The sequence below is a fragment of the Rhamphochromis sp. 'chilingali' genome (assembly GCF_963969265.1).
Source record: "Rhamphochromis sp. 'chilingali' genome assembly, chromosome: 13".
Lineage (NCBI taxonomy): Eukaryota > Metazoa > Chordata > Actinopteri > Cichliformes > Cichlidae > Rhamphochromis > Rhamphochromis sp. 'chilingali'.
In genome coordinates this window covers 29,796,882-29,813,770 of record NC_137940.1, presented here as the reverse complement: position 1 = coordinate 29,813,770, position 16,889 = coordinate 29,796,882, and the positions used below count along the sequence as shown (strand labels likewise).

At 41.7% G+C, this 16,889-nt stretch overlaps 4 protein-coding genes and 1 pseudogene across 15 annotated transcripts in view; all 5 read right to left on the bottom strand.

Moving 5' to 3' along the window:
• LOC308408488 (protocadherin gamma-C5-like) overlaps positions 1-16,889 on the bottom strand; it is a gene marked incomplete at its 5' end in the record, with an annotated part of 274,775 nt that overhangs the window by 106,193 nt on the left and 151,693 nt on the right. The gene's annotated exons all lie outside the window — the stretch shown is intronic.
• On the bottom strand, positions 35-2,638 carry LOC308408323 (protocadherin gamma-A2-like; the record flags this gene model as incomplete). The annotated part of the gene is made up of 1 exon (XM_080900522.1): positions 35-2,638. Exon 1 carries the CDS (start codon positions 2,450-2,452, stop codon positions 35-37), a length of 2,418 nt encoding a protein of 805 aa, XP_080756648.1. The 5' UTR covers positions 2,453-2,638.
• Positions 4,135-9,533, bottom strand: LOC308408322 (protocadherin beta-16-like; annotated as a pseudogene). The gene is made up of 3 exons: positions 9,449-9,533; positions 7,448-7,569; positions 4,135-6,464 (listed from the first exon to the last, which is right to left on the bottom strand). The product of its transcript is annotated as a protocadherin beta-16-like (transcript).
• Positions 10,791-13,390, bottom strand: LOC308408502 (protocadherin beta-16-like; the record flags this gene model as incomplete). Its single annotated transcript, XM_080900815.1, has 1 exon — positions 10,791-13,390. The coding sequence occupies exon 1, from the start codon at positions 13,203-13,205 to the stop codon at positions 10,791-10,793; it is 2,415 nt and encodes an 804-aa protein (XP_080756941.1). The 5' UTR covers positions 13,206-13,390.
• Positions 14,219-16,793, bottom strand: LOC308408512 (protocadherin beta-16-like; the record flags this gene model as incomplete). Its single annotated transcript, XM_080900825.1, has 1 exon — positions 14,219-16,793. The coding sequence occupies exon 1, from the start codon at positions 16,616-16,618 to the stop codon at positions 14,219-14,221; it is 2,400 nt and encodes a 799-aa protein (XP_080756951.1). The 5' UTR covers positions 16,619-16,793.

The window sequence follows — 16,889 nt, the reverse complement described above, 5'->3', positions numbered from 1 at the left end:
ATATTATATATAATCTATGATCTTTTAAAATACCTTAACATGCCGTGAAACCAGATTTATAACTGACCTCTAGAGGAGAGTCTGGTTCATCCAGGATGCTCTTTTCATTCTGTATCCGCTGCATCGTTCCTGTAGAACTGGGGTCCATTATCAGCACGTTCTGACTACCAGCTCTGCCGAACTTACAGTCACTCTTTCTGGAGTCAGTCGTCCTGCACACCTCGTAATTGTACACATGTGGCAGAGTCCCTGTCCCCAAAGTGTCTGAGTAACGTGGTGGATAATATGGAATGACAGGCAGGTTGGAGTGATACAGGATGCGAGACTGTCTCCACCTGTAGATTTTGACTGATATAATAACCACTAAACACGTGATGAAGAGGAAGGAAACTACAGCCAGAGCCAAGACTAAGTAAAAAGTAAGATTGTCATTGTACTCCTTGTCGTGGGTCAACTCAGTGAACTCCGACAGCACTTCAGGGAAGCTGTCCGCCACCACCACGTTAACAATGACTGTAGCTGAACGAGAGGGCTGCCCGTTGTCCTCCACTATAACAGTCAGTCTTTGTTTGACAGCATCTTTATCAGTGACTTGGCGGATAGTTCTGATTTCTCCATTCTGTAAGCCCACTTCAAACAGCGCCCTGTCTGTGGCTTTCTGCAGTTTATATGAGAGCCAGGAATTCTGTCCAGAGTCCACATCAACAGCCACCACTTTAGTCACCAGATAGCCCACATCTGCTGAACGAGGCACCATTTCAGCCACCAGAGATCCACCAGTCTGGACTGGGTACAGAACCTGAGGGGGGTTGTCGTTCTGGTCTTGGATCATTATTTTCACAGTCACGTTGCTGCTGAGTGGAGGAGAGCCTCCATCCTGCGCTTTTACGCGGAAGTGGAAATCTTTGATCTGCTCGTAGTCAAAAGAGCGCACTGCATGGATGACTCCACTATCTGCACTAACGGACACATATGAGGAGACTGGCACTCCGTTAACGGAGGAGTCCTCCAGTATGTAAGAAACACGGGCATTCTGGTTCCAGTCAGCGTCTGTGGCTTTGACTGTAAATATAGAGAGACCAGGTGTATTGTTTTCTACAATATAGGCCTCATATGAGCTCCTCTCAAAGACAGGTGCGTTATCATTAACGTCTGAGATTTGTAAGGTTAGAGTGACACTGGTGGAGAGGGAGGGCACTCCCTCATCAGAGCAGGTCACAGTGATGTTAAAATTAGAGGATATCTCTCTGTCTAAATCACTGTCTGTTATTAAATTATAGAAATTATTTGTAGATTTTTTTAGCATGAATGGTATGTTTTCGCTTACTGAACAATAAACTTTTCCGTTTTCTCCCGAGTCCTTATCTTCGATATTTATCATCATAACGACTGTATTGAGTTTAGCATCCTCTGAAATCACGGTCGCCTTCGTCATTATGCTAATTTCAGGTTTGTTGTCATTGACATCGAACACATCAACAATAACCCTAGAAGAGTCTGTTAGTCCTCCATCATCACTAGCAAGTAAATTTATTTGAAAATTTCGTGACTCCTCAAAGTCAATATTCCCAATTAAAGTCACTTCGCCATTCTCTTGGTTTATCTTAAAGACATCCCTGATATTATCTAAAGTATTTGTGATTGAATACGTTACTTTACTGTTAGAGCCTTGATCTGCGTCTGACGCTGTAACAGTAGCAACAACTGTTCCTTTAGGTGAATTCTCAGTGACTGTAGCTTTGTAGGTTTGCTGTGTAAAAACCGGCGCATTATCATTAACGTCTAAAACTGTAATGAGAATCTGCATTGTTCCTGACATCTGTGGCTCTCCTCCATCTACAGCTGTTAACACGAGGGATATCTGCTCTTTTTTCTCTCTGTCCAAAGGTTTCTGCAGTACCATCTCAACGTTTTTATTTTCATCAGCATTATTATGCATTTTCAGAACAAAATTGTCAGTTGGCTTTAGTTCGTACCTTTGAAGATCATTGGTGCCAACATCAACATCCACAGCCCTTTTCAGAACAAATTTTGCCCCAGTTACCGCCGACTCACTAATTTTAAACTCCATCTCTGTTTTCTCAAAGGTGGGTGCATTATCATTGATATCTGTGATCTGCACTGTAACCGTATAAAATTCCATCGGATTCTCCAAAATGATCTGAAAATGTAGAGCACACGGTGTCGTCCGTCTGCACAGCGCCTCTCTGTCGATCCTTTCTTTAACGAGGAGGACTCCTCTTTCTCTGTTCAGCTCGACGTACTGGTCGCTGTCTCGGATATAAATCCGAGCTTTACCTGATATTAAACGTTTGATTTGTAAACCCAAATCCTGTGCTATATTACCAACTAACGATCCTTTAGTCATTTCCTCCGGTATTGTATAGCTGACTTGTCCAGTTACCGAGCCAAAGGAAAGGAGAGCAAAAAACAACAGCGCAGGCCCTTTCATTGTTCTATCCTAGTATTTTATCAACGAGGCTCCACAACGCGAAAATATATTCCATTAAGTGAAATCAATTCCTGGTAGACACAAAAATCTTTTAGCGGTATATTCCTCCCAGAACAACGGAAAAAAAAATAAAAAATAAATGTCGTCTTTGTCATCAGATATTCTGCGCATCTAGAATATCCGCTCTTTCTCGTCGTACCCCGTGCTCGTTATGTCGTCGTTTATGTGAGATACGCTGCTGTTGCAACCCTACTGTCAGCCATCAGCACTCTGGTCAACAGCGGCCCTAAGAGTTCAAAAAACAAAACTGCAGAACACTACCGTCAGGCAATCCTTAATAGAAGACTTGCAATCAAAGATGTTTATCACGGGAAACGTAAATTAAATTAAAAAAAAAAAAACAACAACAACCCACAAACAAACAACAAAAGTTTTCTTCAACGCTGTTGATTCCTCACTTCAATATAAATTAGCTCCAAATGTAGTGTGAATGGTAAATATACTGGTTTCTACAAAACGCTTAAAAAACACCTGTTTTAACACTCAAACGCCTTGTCCAGCATGTTTCACTCACACATTTATTCATTTTTTTCTTGCGCTAAGACATTTCTAACAGTCACACTCCAATGAACGCATCGGGAGAAGCTCAGGGCTCAATATCTTGTCCAAAGGTAATTTTCACTCAGACCGGAGAAGCTACTGATCCAACACCACACGTCCCATTGATACATGAGTTCCTCTATCTCGTGAGCTACAGCCAAACCAACTAACAGTGTTTTCTTTCTTAAAATTATCAGTCATGAAAATGATTCCGTGAAAGTAAGCACCACAGCATACTCAAAGTATTAAATAAGCAAATTTTGTGAAGATAAAATCCCACAGGAATAATAAAAAGATATGTAAAATACAAGAACAGTACAAATAAGTTCAATAGTGTCGCTGTCTGCGGTCCTGAAATCACTATCCTAGACGATCAAGATGAGTGGGGGCACCACTGTTTTACATTAAGGAAAACAAAACAAAAAATAAATGAAGGGAAAAAAAAGAATAAATAAAACGCTATGCCCTTTCTGGACAGTATAACTAAATTATAACATTGTCAGTGCTGAGTATTTAGTCAAATGTCTTTAGCAAAATCTTATGAAAGAGTGAAATAAATGATTGAAAATTCTGGTACCAATAAGAAAAGAGGTCACTAAATAATTTTAACTAAAGTTTAATTACATCATATTTTTAGAGGAAAATTTAAGGACTAAGTAGAAATTGATTCACCGTTTCATATAACAATATTTGATATAGAAACATTTAAAAAAATAAGCATTAAAACCTTTTGCACGAAAACTTAGAGAAGACTTAGCGTACAATTTCACAACGGTAAAACAATTCCCCTTTATAGTTCTAATAGGTCATCAGTGAATAAAAATGTAAATTATATATAAGATCGATGGTTTGGTAAAATAGCAGGATAATTTCAACAGTATAGCCGGATACTGAATCATTTAAAAAGACATTGTGACATAAAGTTGAAGCCACATTCATAACTGACCTCAAGAGGAGAGTCTGGTTCATCCAAGATGCTCTTTTCATTCTGTATCCGCTGCATCGTTCCTGTAGAACTGGGGTCCATTATCAGCACGTTCTGACTACCAGCTCTGCCGAACTTACAGTCACTCTTTCTGGAGTCAGTCGTCCTGCACACCTCGTAATTGTACACATGTGGAAGAGTCCCTGTCCCCAAAGTGTCTGAGTATCGAGGTGGATAATATGGAATGACAGGCAGGTTGGAGTGATACAGGATGCGAGACTGTCTCCACCTGTAGATTTTGACTGATATAATAACCACTAAACACGTGATGAAGAGGAAGGAAACTACAGCCAGAGCCAAGACTAAGTAAAAAGTCAGGTTGTTATTGTACTCCTTGTCGTGGGTCAACTCAGTGAACTCCGACAGCACTTCAGGGAAGCTGTCCGCCACCGCCACGTTAACAACGACTGTAGCAGAACGAGAGGGCTGTCCGTTGTCCTCCACTATAACAGTCAGTCTTTGTTTGACAGCATCTTTATCAGTGACTTGGCGGATAGTTCTGATTTCTCCATTCTGTAAGCCCACTTCAAACAGCGCCCTGTCTGTGGCTTTCTGCAGCTTATAGGAGAGCCAGGCATTCTGTCCAGAGTCCACATCAACAGCCACCACTTTAGTCACCAGATAGCCCACATCTGCTGAACGAGGCACCATTTCAGCCACCAGAGAGCCACCAGTCTGGACTGGGTACAGAACCTGAGGGGGGTTGTCGTTCTGGTCTTGGATCATTATTTTCACAGTCACGTTGCTGCTGAGTGGAGGAGAGCCTCCATCCTGCGCTTTTACGCGGAAGTGGAAATCTTTGATCTGCTCGTAGTCAAAAGAGCGCACTGCATGGATGACTCCACTATCAGCACTAACGGACACATATGAAGAGACTGGTACTCCGTTGACGGAGGAGTCCTCCAGTATGTAAGAAACACGGGCATTCTGGTTCCAGTCAGCGTCTGTGGCTTTGATTGTGAATACAGAAAGACCCGGCGTGTTGTTTTCTACAATGTAGGCCTCATATGAGTTCCTCTCAAAGACAGGTACGTTGTCATTAACGTCTGAGATCTGTAAGGTGAGAGTGACGCTGCTGGAGAGGGAGGGCACTCCCTCATCAGAGCAGGTCACAGTGATGTTATACCCAGAGGATCTCTCTCTGTCTAAATCACTGTCTGTTACTAAGGTATAGAAATTATTTGTTGATGATTTTATAATAAATGGTGCATTTTCGTTGATAAAGCATTTCACGATCCCACTGTCTCCGGAATCTAAGTCCTCAACATTTATCATTGTTACTACTGTGTTGAGATTAGCATCCTCTGATATCACAGTCGATTTGGACATTATGTTGATTTCAGGTTTATTGTCGTTTACATCCAGAACATCAACAATCAGTTTACAAGAATCCGTGAGTCCCCCCTCATCACTTGCTCCTATATTTATTTGGAAGCGTTTTGTTTTTTCAAAATCAATGGTTCCAACCAATGAAACTTGCCCGTTTTCTGTGTTTACTTCAAACATTTTCTTTACGTTACCTAACGTATTTGTGATTGAATATGTTATTTTACTGTTCGAACCTTGATCTGCGTCTGACGCTGTAACAGTAGCAACAACTGTTCCTTTAGGTGAATTCTCAGTGACTGTAGCTTTGTAGGTTTGCTGTGTAAAAACCGGCGCATTATCATTAACGTCTAAAACTGTAATGAGAATCTGCATTGTCCCTGACATCTGTGGCTCTCCTCCATCTACAGCTGTTAACACGAAGGATATCTGCTCTTGCTTCTCTCTGTCTAAAGGTTTCTGCAGTACCATCTCAACGTTTTTGTGTCCATCGGGGTTACTGTGCAGTCTCAGAGCAAAATTGTTGGTCGACTTTAAATCATAGTTTTGAACCGCATTAATACCAACATCAAGATCCACAGCCCGTTCCAAAACAAATTTTGAGCCGGCAGTTGCAGACTCGCTAATTTTGAAATTCATTTCGCTTTTTTCAAAGGTTGGTGCATTATCATTGATGTCTGTGATCTGGACTGTAACCGTATAAAATTCCATCGGATTCTCCAAAAGGATCTGAAAATGTAAAGCACAAAGCACTGTCTCTGTGCACAGCGCCTCTCTGTCTATTCTCTCCTTGATGAGGAGGACTCCTCTTTCTCTGTTCAGCTCGATGAATTGGTCGCTATTTCTGCTATAGATCTTGGCTTTTCCTGATATTAAACGTTTAATTTCTAAACCTAAATCCTGTGCTATATTTCCAACTAAAGAGCCTCTAGTCATTTCCTCCGGAATCGAGTAACTGACCTGCCCGAAGACTGGGCCGAGGGAAAGGAGAGAGACAAACAGCAGTACTTGCCGTTTCATTGTTCTTTCAGATTTCTCACTCAACGTGGATTCACAATCTATATTCCACACAACAGAAGATATGTATTCCAAAGTCAAAACCTAAGTGTATATTCCGGTCAGCGAAAGCAAATCGCTCCAAAATAAAAATCTTTCTTCAGTATTTATCCTCCTTGATCAGAATCGCTCGATCTTTGTGCGTCGTGTTCCCTCTTCATAATGTCGATGTTACATGGGCGGTGCTGCTACAAACATGGTCTCAGTCCTCAACACTCTGGTCAACAGCGGCCCTAAGAGTCCGCACTATAAAACTGCAGAATATCATCTAAAATTCATCCGCAGGACAACTTACTGTCAAATATGTGCAAATTCGGTAATATCAGCCTACAGAATCTTTAACACTGTCATTTGGACTTGAAAAAAGAACAATCGGGAATCTATTGTGTTTAATTTCTAGGATCACAATAACAGTATATTAAGAAAAACAGGCAGTGACTGTGATGTGAAGATATCAATGGCGTAAGAGAGTTAGCCCTGATAAAACAAGTCAGCTGACCGACCGAAAGGGAAAATGCATCGGGAAAACACAAGTTTACTTAAAGATGGATAACTGGTAAACCTTGGCGCTTGAATTGTGGAAACAGCACAAAATGGACACGAGGTAACATGAATTAATATTGCTAATGCTGCTGTCCGTGGTTCTGAAGTGAATGCGGTTAACATTTGAGGTATATTAATATTGATTAGATGCCATTAAGATTCTGTTTAGAAAAAAATTATTCCTCAAGCATATTAACATTGTTTTTGTTTTGCGCGTGTGTAAAATTGATGTACTAGTTATTCATTGTTGAGCTATGTTATGATAGCGCCTGTGTTTGGCTCTGCCGCTGCCGGGTGCAGTTTGTTGCGCTTTACTACTTTTGTGTTGTTTTCTTCTACTCTACTGTTCTCACTTAGTTTTAACGATGTATTGGCTGCCTTGGTGTATGCTAGCCTGGCTTTGCTATCCATCCGATCCTCACGATCTCTCTTCGTCCTCCTTCTGCATTTTCCACCCTCCACTATTAGCTGGATCTTCGTCAGACCATTTCGGCGGTCCCTCTAGACCACGGAAAAGGAGAGGGAGAAGAGGGGGTATTCAGGTAAAGCTCAGGCTTACCTGGCGGCGGGGTTTGGCTGGTAAGCGACGTGGAGCGTGCCTTGTCTCCTGTGCTCAGAAAAGCTCCATGGAGGGGGACTTGTTTTCCACGTCCCTGTTTGGATATGCTGGGCCCGGCTCTTTGAGACCGTGCTGCCTTAGGAGGGTTTATCCAGACTCTCCTGCCGGCTGGCTCTTTATTCGCTCAGTGAGTGGATTCTACGAGCGTGATGGCTCAAACCCTGTGTACCTACGTCCTTTAACTTGAGCCTTTGCAAATAATGAGGCATCTACCTCGATGAATATGGCACTTTTAACGTGCGATCTCTGTCTAATAAATCATTATTGTTGAATGATTTTATATTATCAAAAAAACTCGACTTTTTTCCCCCTGACTGAGACCTGGCAGCGGGACGTAGAATACGCGTCATTTGTTGAACTCTGCCCGGATGGCTATACTTTTATAACCCAGCCTCGGGTATCTGGCCGGGGTGGTGGGCTTGCGGCGGCTTTCCAGGACCGTTTCTCCTGCCGCTCCGTGAAAATTGGACATTTTCTTTCGTTTGAGATGCAGCTGCTTAAAATTGGAAACAAGGATCCCTTTTACCTTGCTGTGGTATATCGTCCACCTGGCTCTAATGGGCTTTTTTATCAGGGCACAGTGACTTCTTATCCTCTACTATAAAGCTGTCTAGGTTGCTTATAGTTGGGGACTTTAATATACACGTTGATGATGACTCCGACCCCTTTGCCAGAGACTTTATCAACATTAAGGATTCTTTTCATTTTGCTCAGCATGTGTCCGGTCCTACACATAGCAAAGGTCACACACTGGACCTTGTTCTTACTTTGGGTTTGCTCTGAGGACATTTCTATTTCTGATCACCATGTTATTGTTTTTAACATGTCTTTTAATCCCTGTTCAACGGATGGTTAGCTCTCGCATCTTAAACTCCTCCACAGCGGAGAAATTTGCGCATGCGCTTAACTTACAGTTATCCCCTCATAATGGTGTCGATTCTCAACCAATCTTTTTCTTAATAATTATTGCCTTTCTATTTTAGATGAAATTTGCCTAGTTAAAATGAGGAGAGTTTCTGCCTCCAAATCTCCTCCTTGGCTAAATGGCAGTATTCCTTGTCTAAAACGTGATTGTCGAAAAGCGGAGCGCAGGTGGAGGAAAACTCATCTAAATGTTCATCTCCTCTACCTAAAGGACCTTTTAATTTCTTTTAATAATGCGATCAGAGATGCGAGGGCTGCCTATTTCTCACACTTAGTTACACGGAGCAGAGGTAATCCTACACTGCTATTCAACACCATTAGTGACATTGTTACTCCTGCTCTACCTGCGGCTCCTATTTCATCTAATAAGGACTGTGAAAATTTTCTTTCTTTTCTGCTTGCAAAAATTAATAACGTGAGAATAATTTTTTCACATTCAGCACCTGTTATGTCTATCTCCACCCCATCTTGGCCGTCATCTTGGATACTTTCTCTTCTGTTTCACTACCTGAGCTGGTAAAACTAGTGAATTCAGTGAAAGCATCCTCCTGTTCACTTGACGTTGTACCTGCATTATTATTCAAAAATGTCTTTCAGTCTATTGGTCTATGTGTGCTCACTTTAATCAACTCTTCACTGGCATAGTTCCGGTTTATTTTAAAAATGCTGCTATTCTCCTACTTTTAAAAAAACCTCAGCTAGACATCTCTCTTTGGAACAGTTACAGACCAATTTCTAAATTACCGTTAATCGCTAAGTTTCTAGAAAAGGTTGTGGCTAAGTAACTTATAGCGGGTCTGGACAAACATAGCATTTGCGATAAGTTTCAGTCCGGCTTTCGTAGAGGTCACTCCATGGAAACAGCCCTTCTTAGGGTCTCTAGTGACATTTTGATGAGTAATGATGCAGGAAAATGCTGTGTTCTACTCATGCTGGACCTCACGTTGGCGTTTGACCACCACATTCTCCTTGAACGGTAAAACATTGGGTTGGTCTATCTGGAACTGCCTTAGAGTGGTTCTGCTCATATCTACATCACCGATCCTTTTCTGTGGTGGTCTCCGAGTTTAGGTCATCCTCTACATCCCTTACTTATGGTGTCCCTCAAGGTTTGGTTTTGGGGCCTTTATTGTTTTTAATACATCTTCTCTCGGCTATCGGCTCTTTTGAGGACATTTCTTATCACTGTTATGCTGAAGATATTCAGTTGTACATTTCTTTTAAGCCCCGTGATTTATCTATGCTTCAGCTTCTGAATGACTGCTTAGATTTGATGAAACGTTGGGTGGCTGCAAATTTCCTCCAACTCAACGAGGGGAAAACTCAAGTCCTTGTATGTGCTCCTGACAGATTTTTATCCCAGATAGTGAAATCCCTGGTCCTCTCTCAGTTTATGTTAAATACTCTGTCAGGAATTTAGGTGTCACCTTTGACTCGACTCTCACATTGGATGGTCATGTTAAATTTCTGGTTCAGTCTTGTTTTTATCATTTAAGAAATTTGGCTAAGTTATGCCCTATTTTATCTCACTCTGAACTGGAGATTGCTATACATGCATTTATTTCCTCATGCTTGGACTATTGTAGCTCACTGTTTATGTGTCTAAGCAAAGGTTCTCTGGACCGTCTGCAGGTTGTGCAAAACGGTGCAGCTAGGCTTTGGACAAAATCCTCTAAGCATTCACACATGACACTGTTGCTATCTCAGCTACACTGGCTTCCTGTTGAATTTAGAGTCCGATTTAAGATCCTGGTCTTGACTTTTAGAGCTTTGTACGGATTGGCACCAGCCTACATCTCTGATCTGCTACAGCCCTATGGCCCTAGCAGGTCCCTGAGGTCATCTGATCAGGGCTTACTTGATATAAAACATACTAAAATGAGAACTAAGGGTGATAGAGCTTTTGCCATTGTGGCCCCTAGACTTTGAAACTCTCTCCCCCAAACCTTAAGAACTCTGGACTCAGTAGCTGCTTTTAAAAAACAACTCAAAGCTCACCTTTTTAAAACTGCTTTTGGTTAATTTCTCCCTGTTTTATATTGTCTGTTTTACCTTTTTATGATTTGCTATCTTATGTGCAGCAATTTGTGATTCTGTTTTGAAAGGTGCTATAAAAATAAAATTGTATTTATTTATTTTTATTTTATGTTAAGTAAAGATTAAGTAAAACATAAGATATTTACCAACAAATTCAATATAAGACTCTAGTCCCACAATGGAAAACTTCTCTCAAAACAAACAGATTTCAGCATTATTTAAAATGTAATAAATACACTGACACCATATTAAAGTGGTCTAACCTCTATCGGAGAGTCTGGTTCATCCAGGATGCTCTTTTCACTCTGTATCCGCTGCATTGTTCCTGTAGAACTGGGGTCCATTATCAGCACATTCTGACTACCAGCTCTGCCGAACTTACAGTCACTCTTTCTGGAGTCAGTCGTCCTGCACACCTCGTAATTGTACACATGTGGAAGAGTCCCTGTGCCCAAAGTGTCTGAGTAACGTGGTGGATAATATGGAATGACAGGCAGGTTGGAGTGATACAGGATGCGAGACTGTCTCCACCTGTAGATTTTGACTGATATAATAACCACTAAACACGTGATGAAGAGGAAGGAAACTATAGCCAGAGCCAAGACTAAGTAAAAAGTCAGGTTGTCATTGTACTCCTTGTCGTGTGTCAACTCAGTGAACTCCGACAGCACTTCAGGGAAGCTGTCCGCCACCGCCACGTTGACAATGACTGTAGCTGAACGAGAGGGCTGTCCGTTGTCCTCCACTATAACAGTCAGTCTTTGTTTGACAGCATCTTTATCAGTGACTTGACGGATAGTTCTGATTTCTCCATTCTGTAAGCCCACTTCAAACAGCGCCCTGTCTGTGGCTTTCTGCAGTTTATAGGAGAGCCAGGCATTCTGTCCAGAGTCCACATCAACAGCCACCACTTTAGTCACCAGATAGCCCAAATCTGCTGAACGAGGCACCATTTCAGCCACCAGAGAGCCACCAGTCTGGACTGGGTACAGAACCTGAGGGGGGTTGTCGTTCTGGTCCTGGATCATTATTTTCACGGTCACGTTGCTGCTGAGTGGAGGAGAGCCTCCATCCTGCGCTTTTACGCGGAAGTGGAAATCTTTGATCTGCTCGTAATCAAAAGAGCGCACTGCATGGATGACTCCACTATCAGCACTAACGGACACATACGAGGAGACTGGCACTCCGTTAACGGAGGAGTCCTCCAGTATATAAGAAACACGGGCATTCTGGTTCCAGTCAGCGTCTGAGGCTTTGACTGTAAATATAGAGAGACCTGGTGTGTTGTTTTCTATAATGTAGGCCTCATATGAGCTCCTCTCAAAGACAGGTGCGTTATCATTAACGTCTGAGATCTGTAAGGTGAGAGTGACGCTGCTGGAGAGGGAGGGCACTCCCTCATCAGAGCAGGTTACAGTGATGTTGTACTCAGAGGCTCTCTCTCTGTCTAAATCACTGTCTGTTACTATACTGAAAAAGTTATTTGATGTGGAAGAAACTAAAAATGGAATATTCTTGTTAATATTACATTGAACGTTTCCATTTTCGCCTGAGTCTGGATCTTGGATATTTATGATTGTCACAACAGTGCCAGGTGTAATGTCTTCTGCTATTATGTTAGACTTTGACATGACATTTATAGCAGGTACATTATCATTTGTATCAAGTATTTCTACAACAAGTTTACTGGTATCGGCCAATCCTCCTTCATCACTGGCTTGAACATGTATTTGATATTGTCGCTTCTTTTCAAAGTCGGTGTTTCCAACCAGTGTAATTTCACCAGTTTCTCGGTTCACGTCAAATTTTTCCGAAGCATCGTCCACGGAGTTTAATATTGTATATGATATCTTTCCATTGGATCCGTCGTCTAAATCAGAAGCACTAACTGTAATCAGAACAGTTCCTTCGGGCGAATTTTCTTTTAAGGTTGACTTGTATATTTTTTGAGGAAAAACTGGAGCATTATCATTACTATCAAGCACATTTACGTTGATCTGTACTGCCCCGGAGAGCTGCGGTTCACCGCCGTCTACTGCAGTCAAAACAAGCGACAAATGATCCTGTTTTTCTCGATCTAAAGGTTTCTGCAAAACCATTTCTACCAGCTTACTTCCATCCGCTTGATTCTGCACCTTCAAAACGAAGTTATCAGTGGGCTTTAACAGATAACTTTGAAGGCCGTTTACACCCACATCGAGATCTATTGCTTGTTCGAGCATAAACACAGTTCCTGTATTAACTGATTCACTTATTTTGAATTTCATCTCACCTCTTTTGAAAATTGGGGCGTTGTCATTAACATCTGTCACTTCCACGGTAATGCTATAAAATTCCATCGGATTCTCTAAAATAACCTGGAAGTGTAAAGCACAAGGCGCCGTCTGCGCACAGATTAGCTCTCTGTCTATTCTGTCTTTGACGAGGAGGACTCCTCTTTCTCTGTTCAACTCGATGTACTCTGCGCTGTCTCCGGTATAAATCCGAGCTTTCCCTGATTTCAGCCTTTTTACATCCAAACCAAAATCGTGTGCAATATCACCCACAAAAGAGCCTTTCGACATTTCCTCTGGAATGGAGTAACTGACCTGCCCAGTCACTGAGCAGAAACAGAAAAACAAGGTGAAAAGCAGCACTTGCCGTTGCATTGTTCTAACCGCCATGTTGCAGTAAAATAAGCCGTGTAATATTGCCGTAAAAATGGATTCCACTTGAAAAGTAATCCTGTTTATATCATCATGTTGTATGTAGCCACTTTTCAAATCGAAAATTGCAACTTTAAAATAACAGCTCCAGTCCAAACTGACGCTTAATACGCTGATCTTCGTGTCCTGTACTGCTCATTGTGTCTTTCTCTCGTTCTGTATTGTAAAGGATGGGGATGGCACTGCTGATTTCTTTTCCTATATAACAAAGGATGGTCAACAGCGGCCCTAACAGTTCATCTTCCTGAACTACAGAATATTATGAAGGATTGAAAATGAGAACAAGTGGGTTCTATTTTAAAATGATTACATTTCTTTAAATGATCAACGTTTGCTTCTTTCATAACAACAACAACAACAAGAACAACAACAATAATAAAGATAATAATAATAATTTCGTTTAAAAGAAAAAAAAAATACAGTAAGGTGATAAACTCAGCTGCTTCAAATTGTTGAACTACATTGCGTCAACGCCTTTTTATATGCCATGAACTGCCCTGATGTGTCATTGTAATTAATGCACTGAAAAAAGGAGACACGTTTTATGTAAGCATCTTGGGTGTTTTTAAAACAATTGAGTCATGTTTTAAAAGTGAACTGTTAATTTAACTCAATTGTTTAAGTTGCTGCCAGAGCAAAACATCGGTGTGCAACCAATGTCCACTACTAAAATAAGTAAATCCAATCCATTTTTTTCAGTGCGGAAAGAGGAGCTGTTCGTAGTGCTGAATATGGACAGCTCCCACCAGAAAAGAGGAAAAAGATCACCCCCCCTCCTTGCTCATGACTGATTTTTGTATTATATACATAATATTATATAGGCACGGAGAGGTAAAACATAGAAAACTAAAAACAAAATACACGAAACCTGGGCTTTTAAGAGTTGGCGAACCCTCACCAATGAACATTAAAAAGCCCCCCACAGAGGTTCATATTTAATAAATGAATATTGATTACTATAATATTGTGGTTTATGGAAGACTAACCTCTAGAGGAGAGTCTGGTTCATCCAGGATGCTCTTTTCACTCTGTATCCGCTGCATCGTTCCTGTAGAACTGGGGTCCATTATCAGCACGTTCTGACTACCAGCTCTGCCGAACTTACAGTCACTCTTTCTGGAGTCAGTCGTCCTGCACACCTCGTAATTGTACACATGTGGCAGAGTCCCTGTGCCCAAAGTGTCTGAGTAACGTGGTGGATAATATGGAATGACAGGCAGGTTGGAGTGATACAGGATGCGAGACTGTCTCCACCTGTAGATTTTGACTGATATAATAACCACTAAACACGTGATGAAGAAGAAAGAAACCACAGCCAGAGCCAAGACTAAGTAAAAAGTCAGGTTGTCATTGTACTCCTTGTCGTGTGTCAACTCAGTGAACTCCGACAGCACTTCAGGGAAGCTGTCCGCCACTGCCACGTTAACAATGACTGTAGCTGAACGAGAGGGCTGCCCGTTGTCCTCCACTATAACAGTCAGTCTTTGTTTGACAGCATCTTTATCAGTGACTTGGCGGATAGTTCTGATTTCTCCATTCTGTAAGCCCACTTCAAACAGCGCCCTGTCTGTGGCTTTCTGCAGTTTATAGGAGAGCCAGGCATTCTGTCCAGAGTCCACATCAACAGCCACCACTTTAGTCACCAGATAGCCCACATCTGCTGAACGAGGCACCATTTCAGCCACCAGAGAGCCACCAGTCTGGACTGGGTACAGAACCTGAGGGGGGTTGTCGTTCTGGTCCTGGATCATTATTTTCACGGTCACGTTGCTGCTGAGTGGAGGAGAGCCTCCATCCTGCGCTTTTACGCGGAAGTGGAAATCTTTGATCTGCTCGTAGTCAAAAGAGCGCACTGCATGGATGACTCCACTATCAGTACTAACGGACACATATGAGGAGACTGGCACTCCGTTGACGGAGGAGTCCTCCAGTATGTAAGAAACACGGGCATTCTGGTTCCAGTCAGCGTCTGAGGCTTTGACTGTAAATATAGAGAGACCTGGCGTGTTGTTTTCTACAATGTAGGCCTCATATGAGCTTCTCTCAAAGACAGGTGCGTTATCATTAACGTCTGAGATCTGTAAGGTGAGAGTGACGCTGCTGGAGAGGGAGGGCACTCCCTCATCAGAGCAGGTTACAGTGATGTTATACTCAGAGGATCTCTCTCTGTCTAAATCACTGTCTGTTATTAAAATAAAGAAATTATTTCTTGTCAATTTTAAAATGAATGGTACATTGTCGCTGATAAAGCATTTCACGTTCCCGTTGTCTCCGGAATCTAAATCCTCAGTATTAATCATCGTAACGACCATATTGAGTTTAGCGTCCTCTGAAATCACAGTTGATTTGGACATTATGTTGATTTCAGGTTTATTGTCGTTTACATCGAGAACATCAACAATCAGCTTACATGAGTCTGTTAGTCCTCCATCGTCATTAGCACGGAGATTTATTTGAAAACGTTTTGACTTTTCAAAGTCAATGGTTTCAATTAATGAAACTTGCCCGTTTTCCTCATTTACATAAAACATTTTCCGGACATTGTCTAACGTATTTGTGATTGAATATGTTATTTTACTGTTAGAGCCTTGATCAGCGTCTGACGCTGTAACAGTAGCAACGACTGTTTCTTTAGGTGAATTCTCAGTGACTGTAGCTTTGTATGTTTTCTGTGTAAAAACCGGCGCATTATCATTAACGTCTAAAACTGTAATGAGAATCTGCATTGTTCCAGACATCTGTGGCTCTCCTCCATCTACAGCTGTTAACACGAGAGAGATCTGCTCTTGTTTCTCTCTGTCTAAAGGTTTCAGCAGTACCATCTCAACATTTTTGTGTCCATCAGGGTTACTGTGCAGTTTTAGACCAAAATTTTCAGTTGGTTTTAGTTCGTATTTCTGGAGATCATTAATACCAACATCCAGATCCACAGCCCGTTCCAGGTCGAATTTTGCTCCTGTTGCGGCTGATTCGCTAATTTTGAAATTCATTTCGCTTTTTTCAAAGGTTGGTGCATTATCATTAATATCTATGATCTGGACTGTAACCGTATAAAATTCCATCGGATTCTCCAAAAGGATCTGAAAATCCAAAGCACAAAGCGCTTTCTCTGTGCACAGTGCCTCTCTGTCTATTCTCTCCTTGATGAGGAGGACTCCTCTTTCTCTGTTCAGCTCGATGAATTGGTCGCTATTTCTGCTATAGATCTTGGCTTTTCCTGATATTAAACGTTTAATTTCTAAACCTAAATCCTGTGCTATATTTCCAACTAAAGAGCCTCTTGCCATTTCCTCCGGAATCGAGTAACTGACCTGCCCAAAGACTGGGCCGAGGGAAAGGAGAGAGACAAACAGCAGTACCTGCCGTTTCATTGTTCTTTCAGATTTCGCACTCCAACGTGGATTCACAACCTATATTCCACACAACAGAAGATATGTATTCCAAAGTCAAAACCTAAGTGTATATTCCGGTCAGCGAAAGCAAATCTCTCCAAAATAAAAAATCTTTCTTCAGTATTTATCCTCCTTGATCAGAATCGCTCGATCTTTGTGCGTCGTGTTCCCTCTTTATAATGTCGATGTTACATGGGCGGTGCTGCTACAAACATGGTCTCAGTCCTCAACACTCTGGTCAACAGCGGCC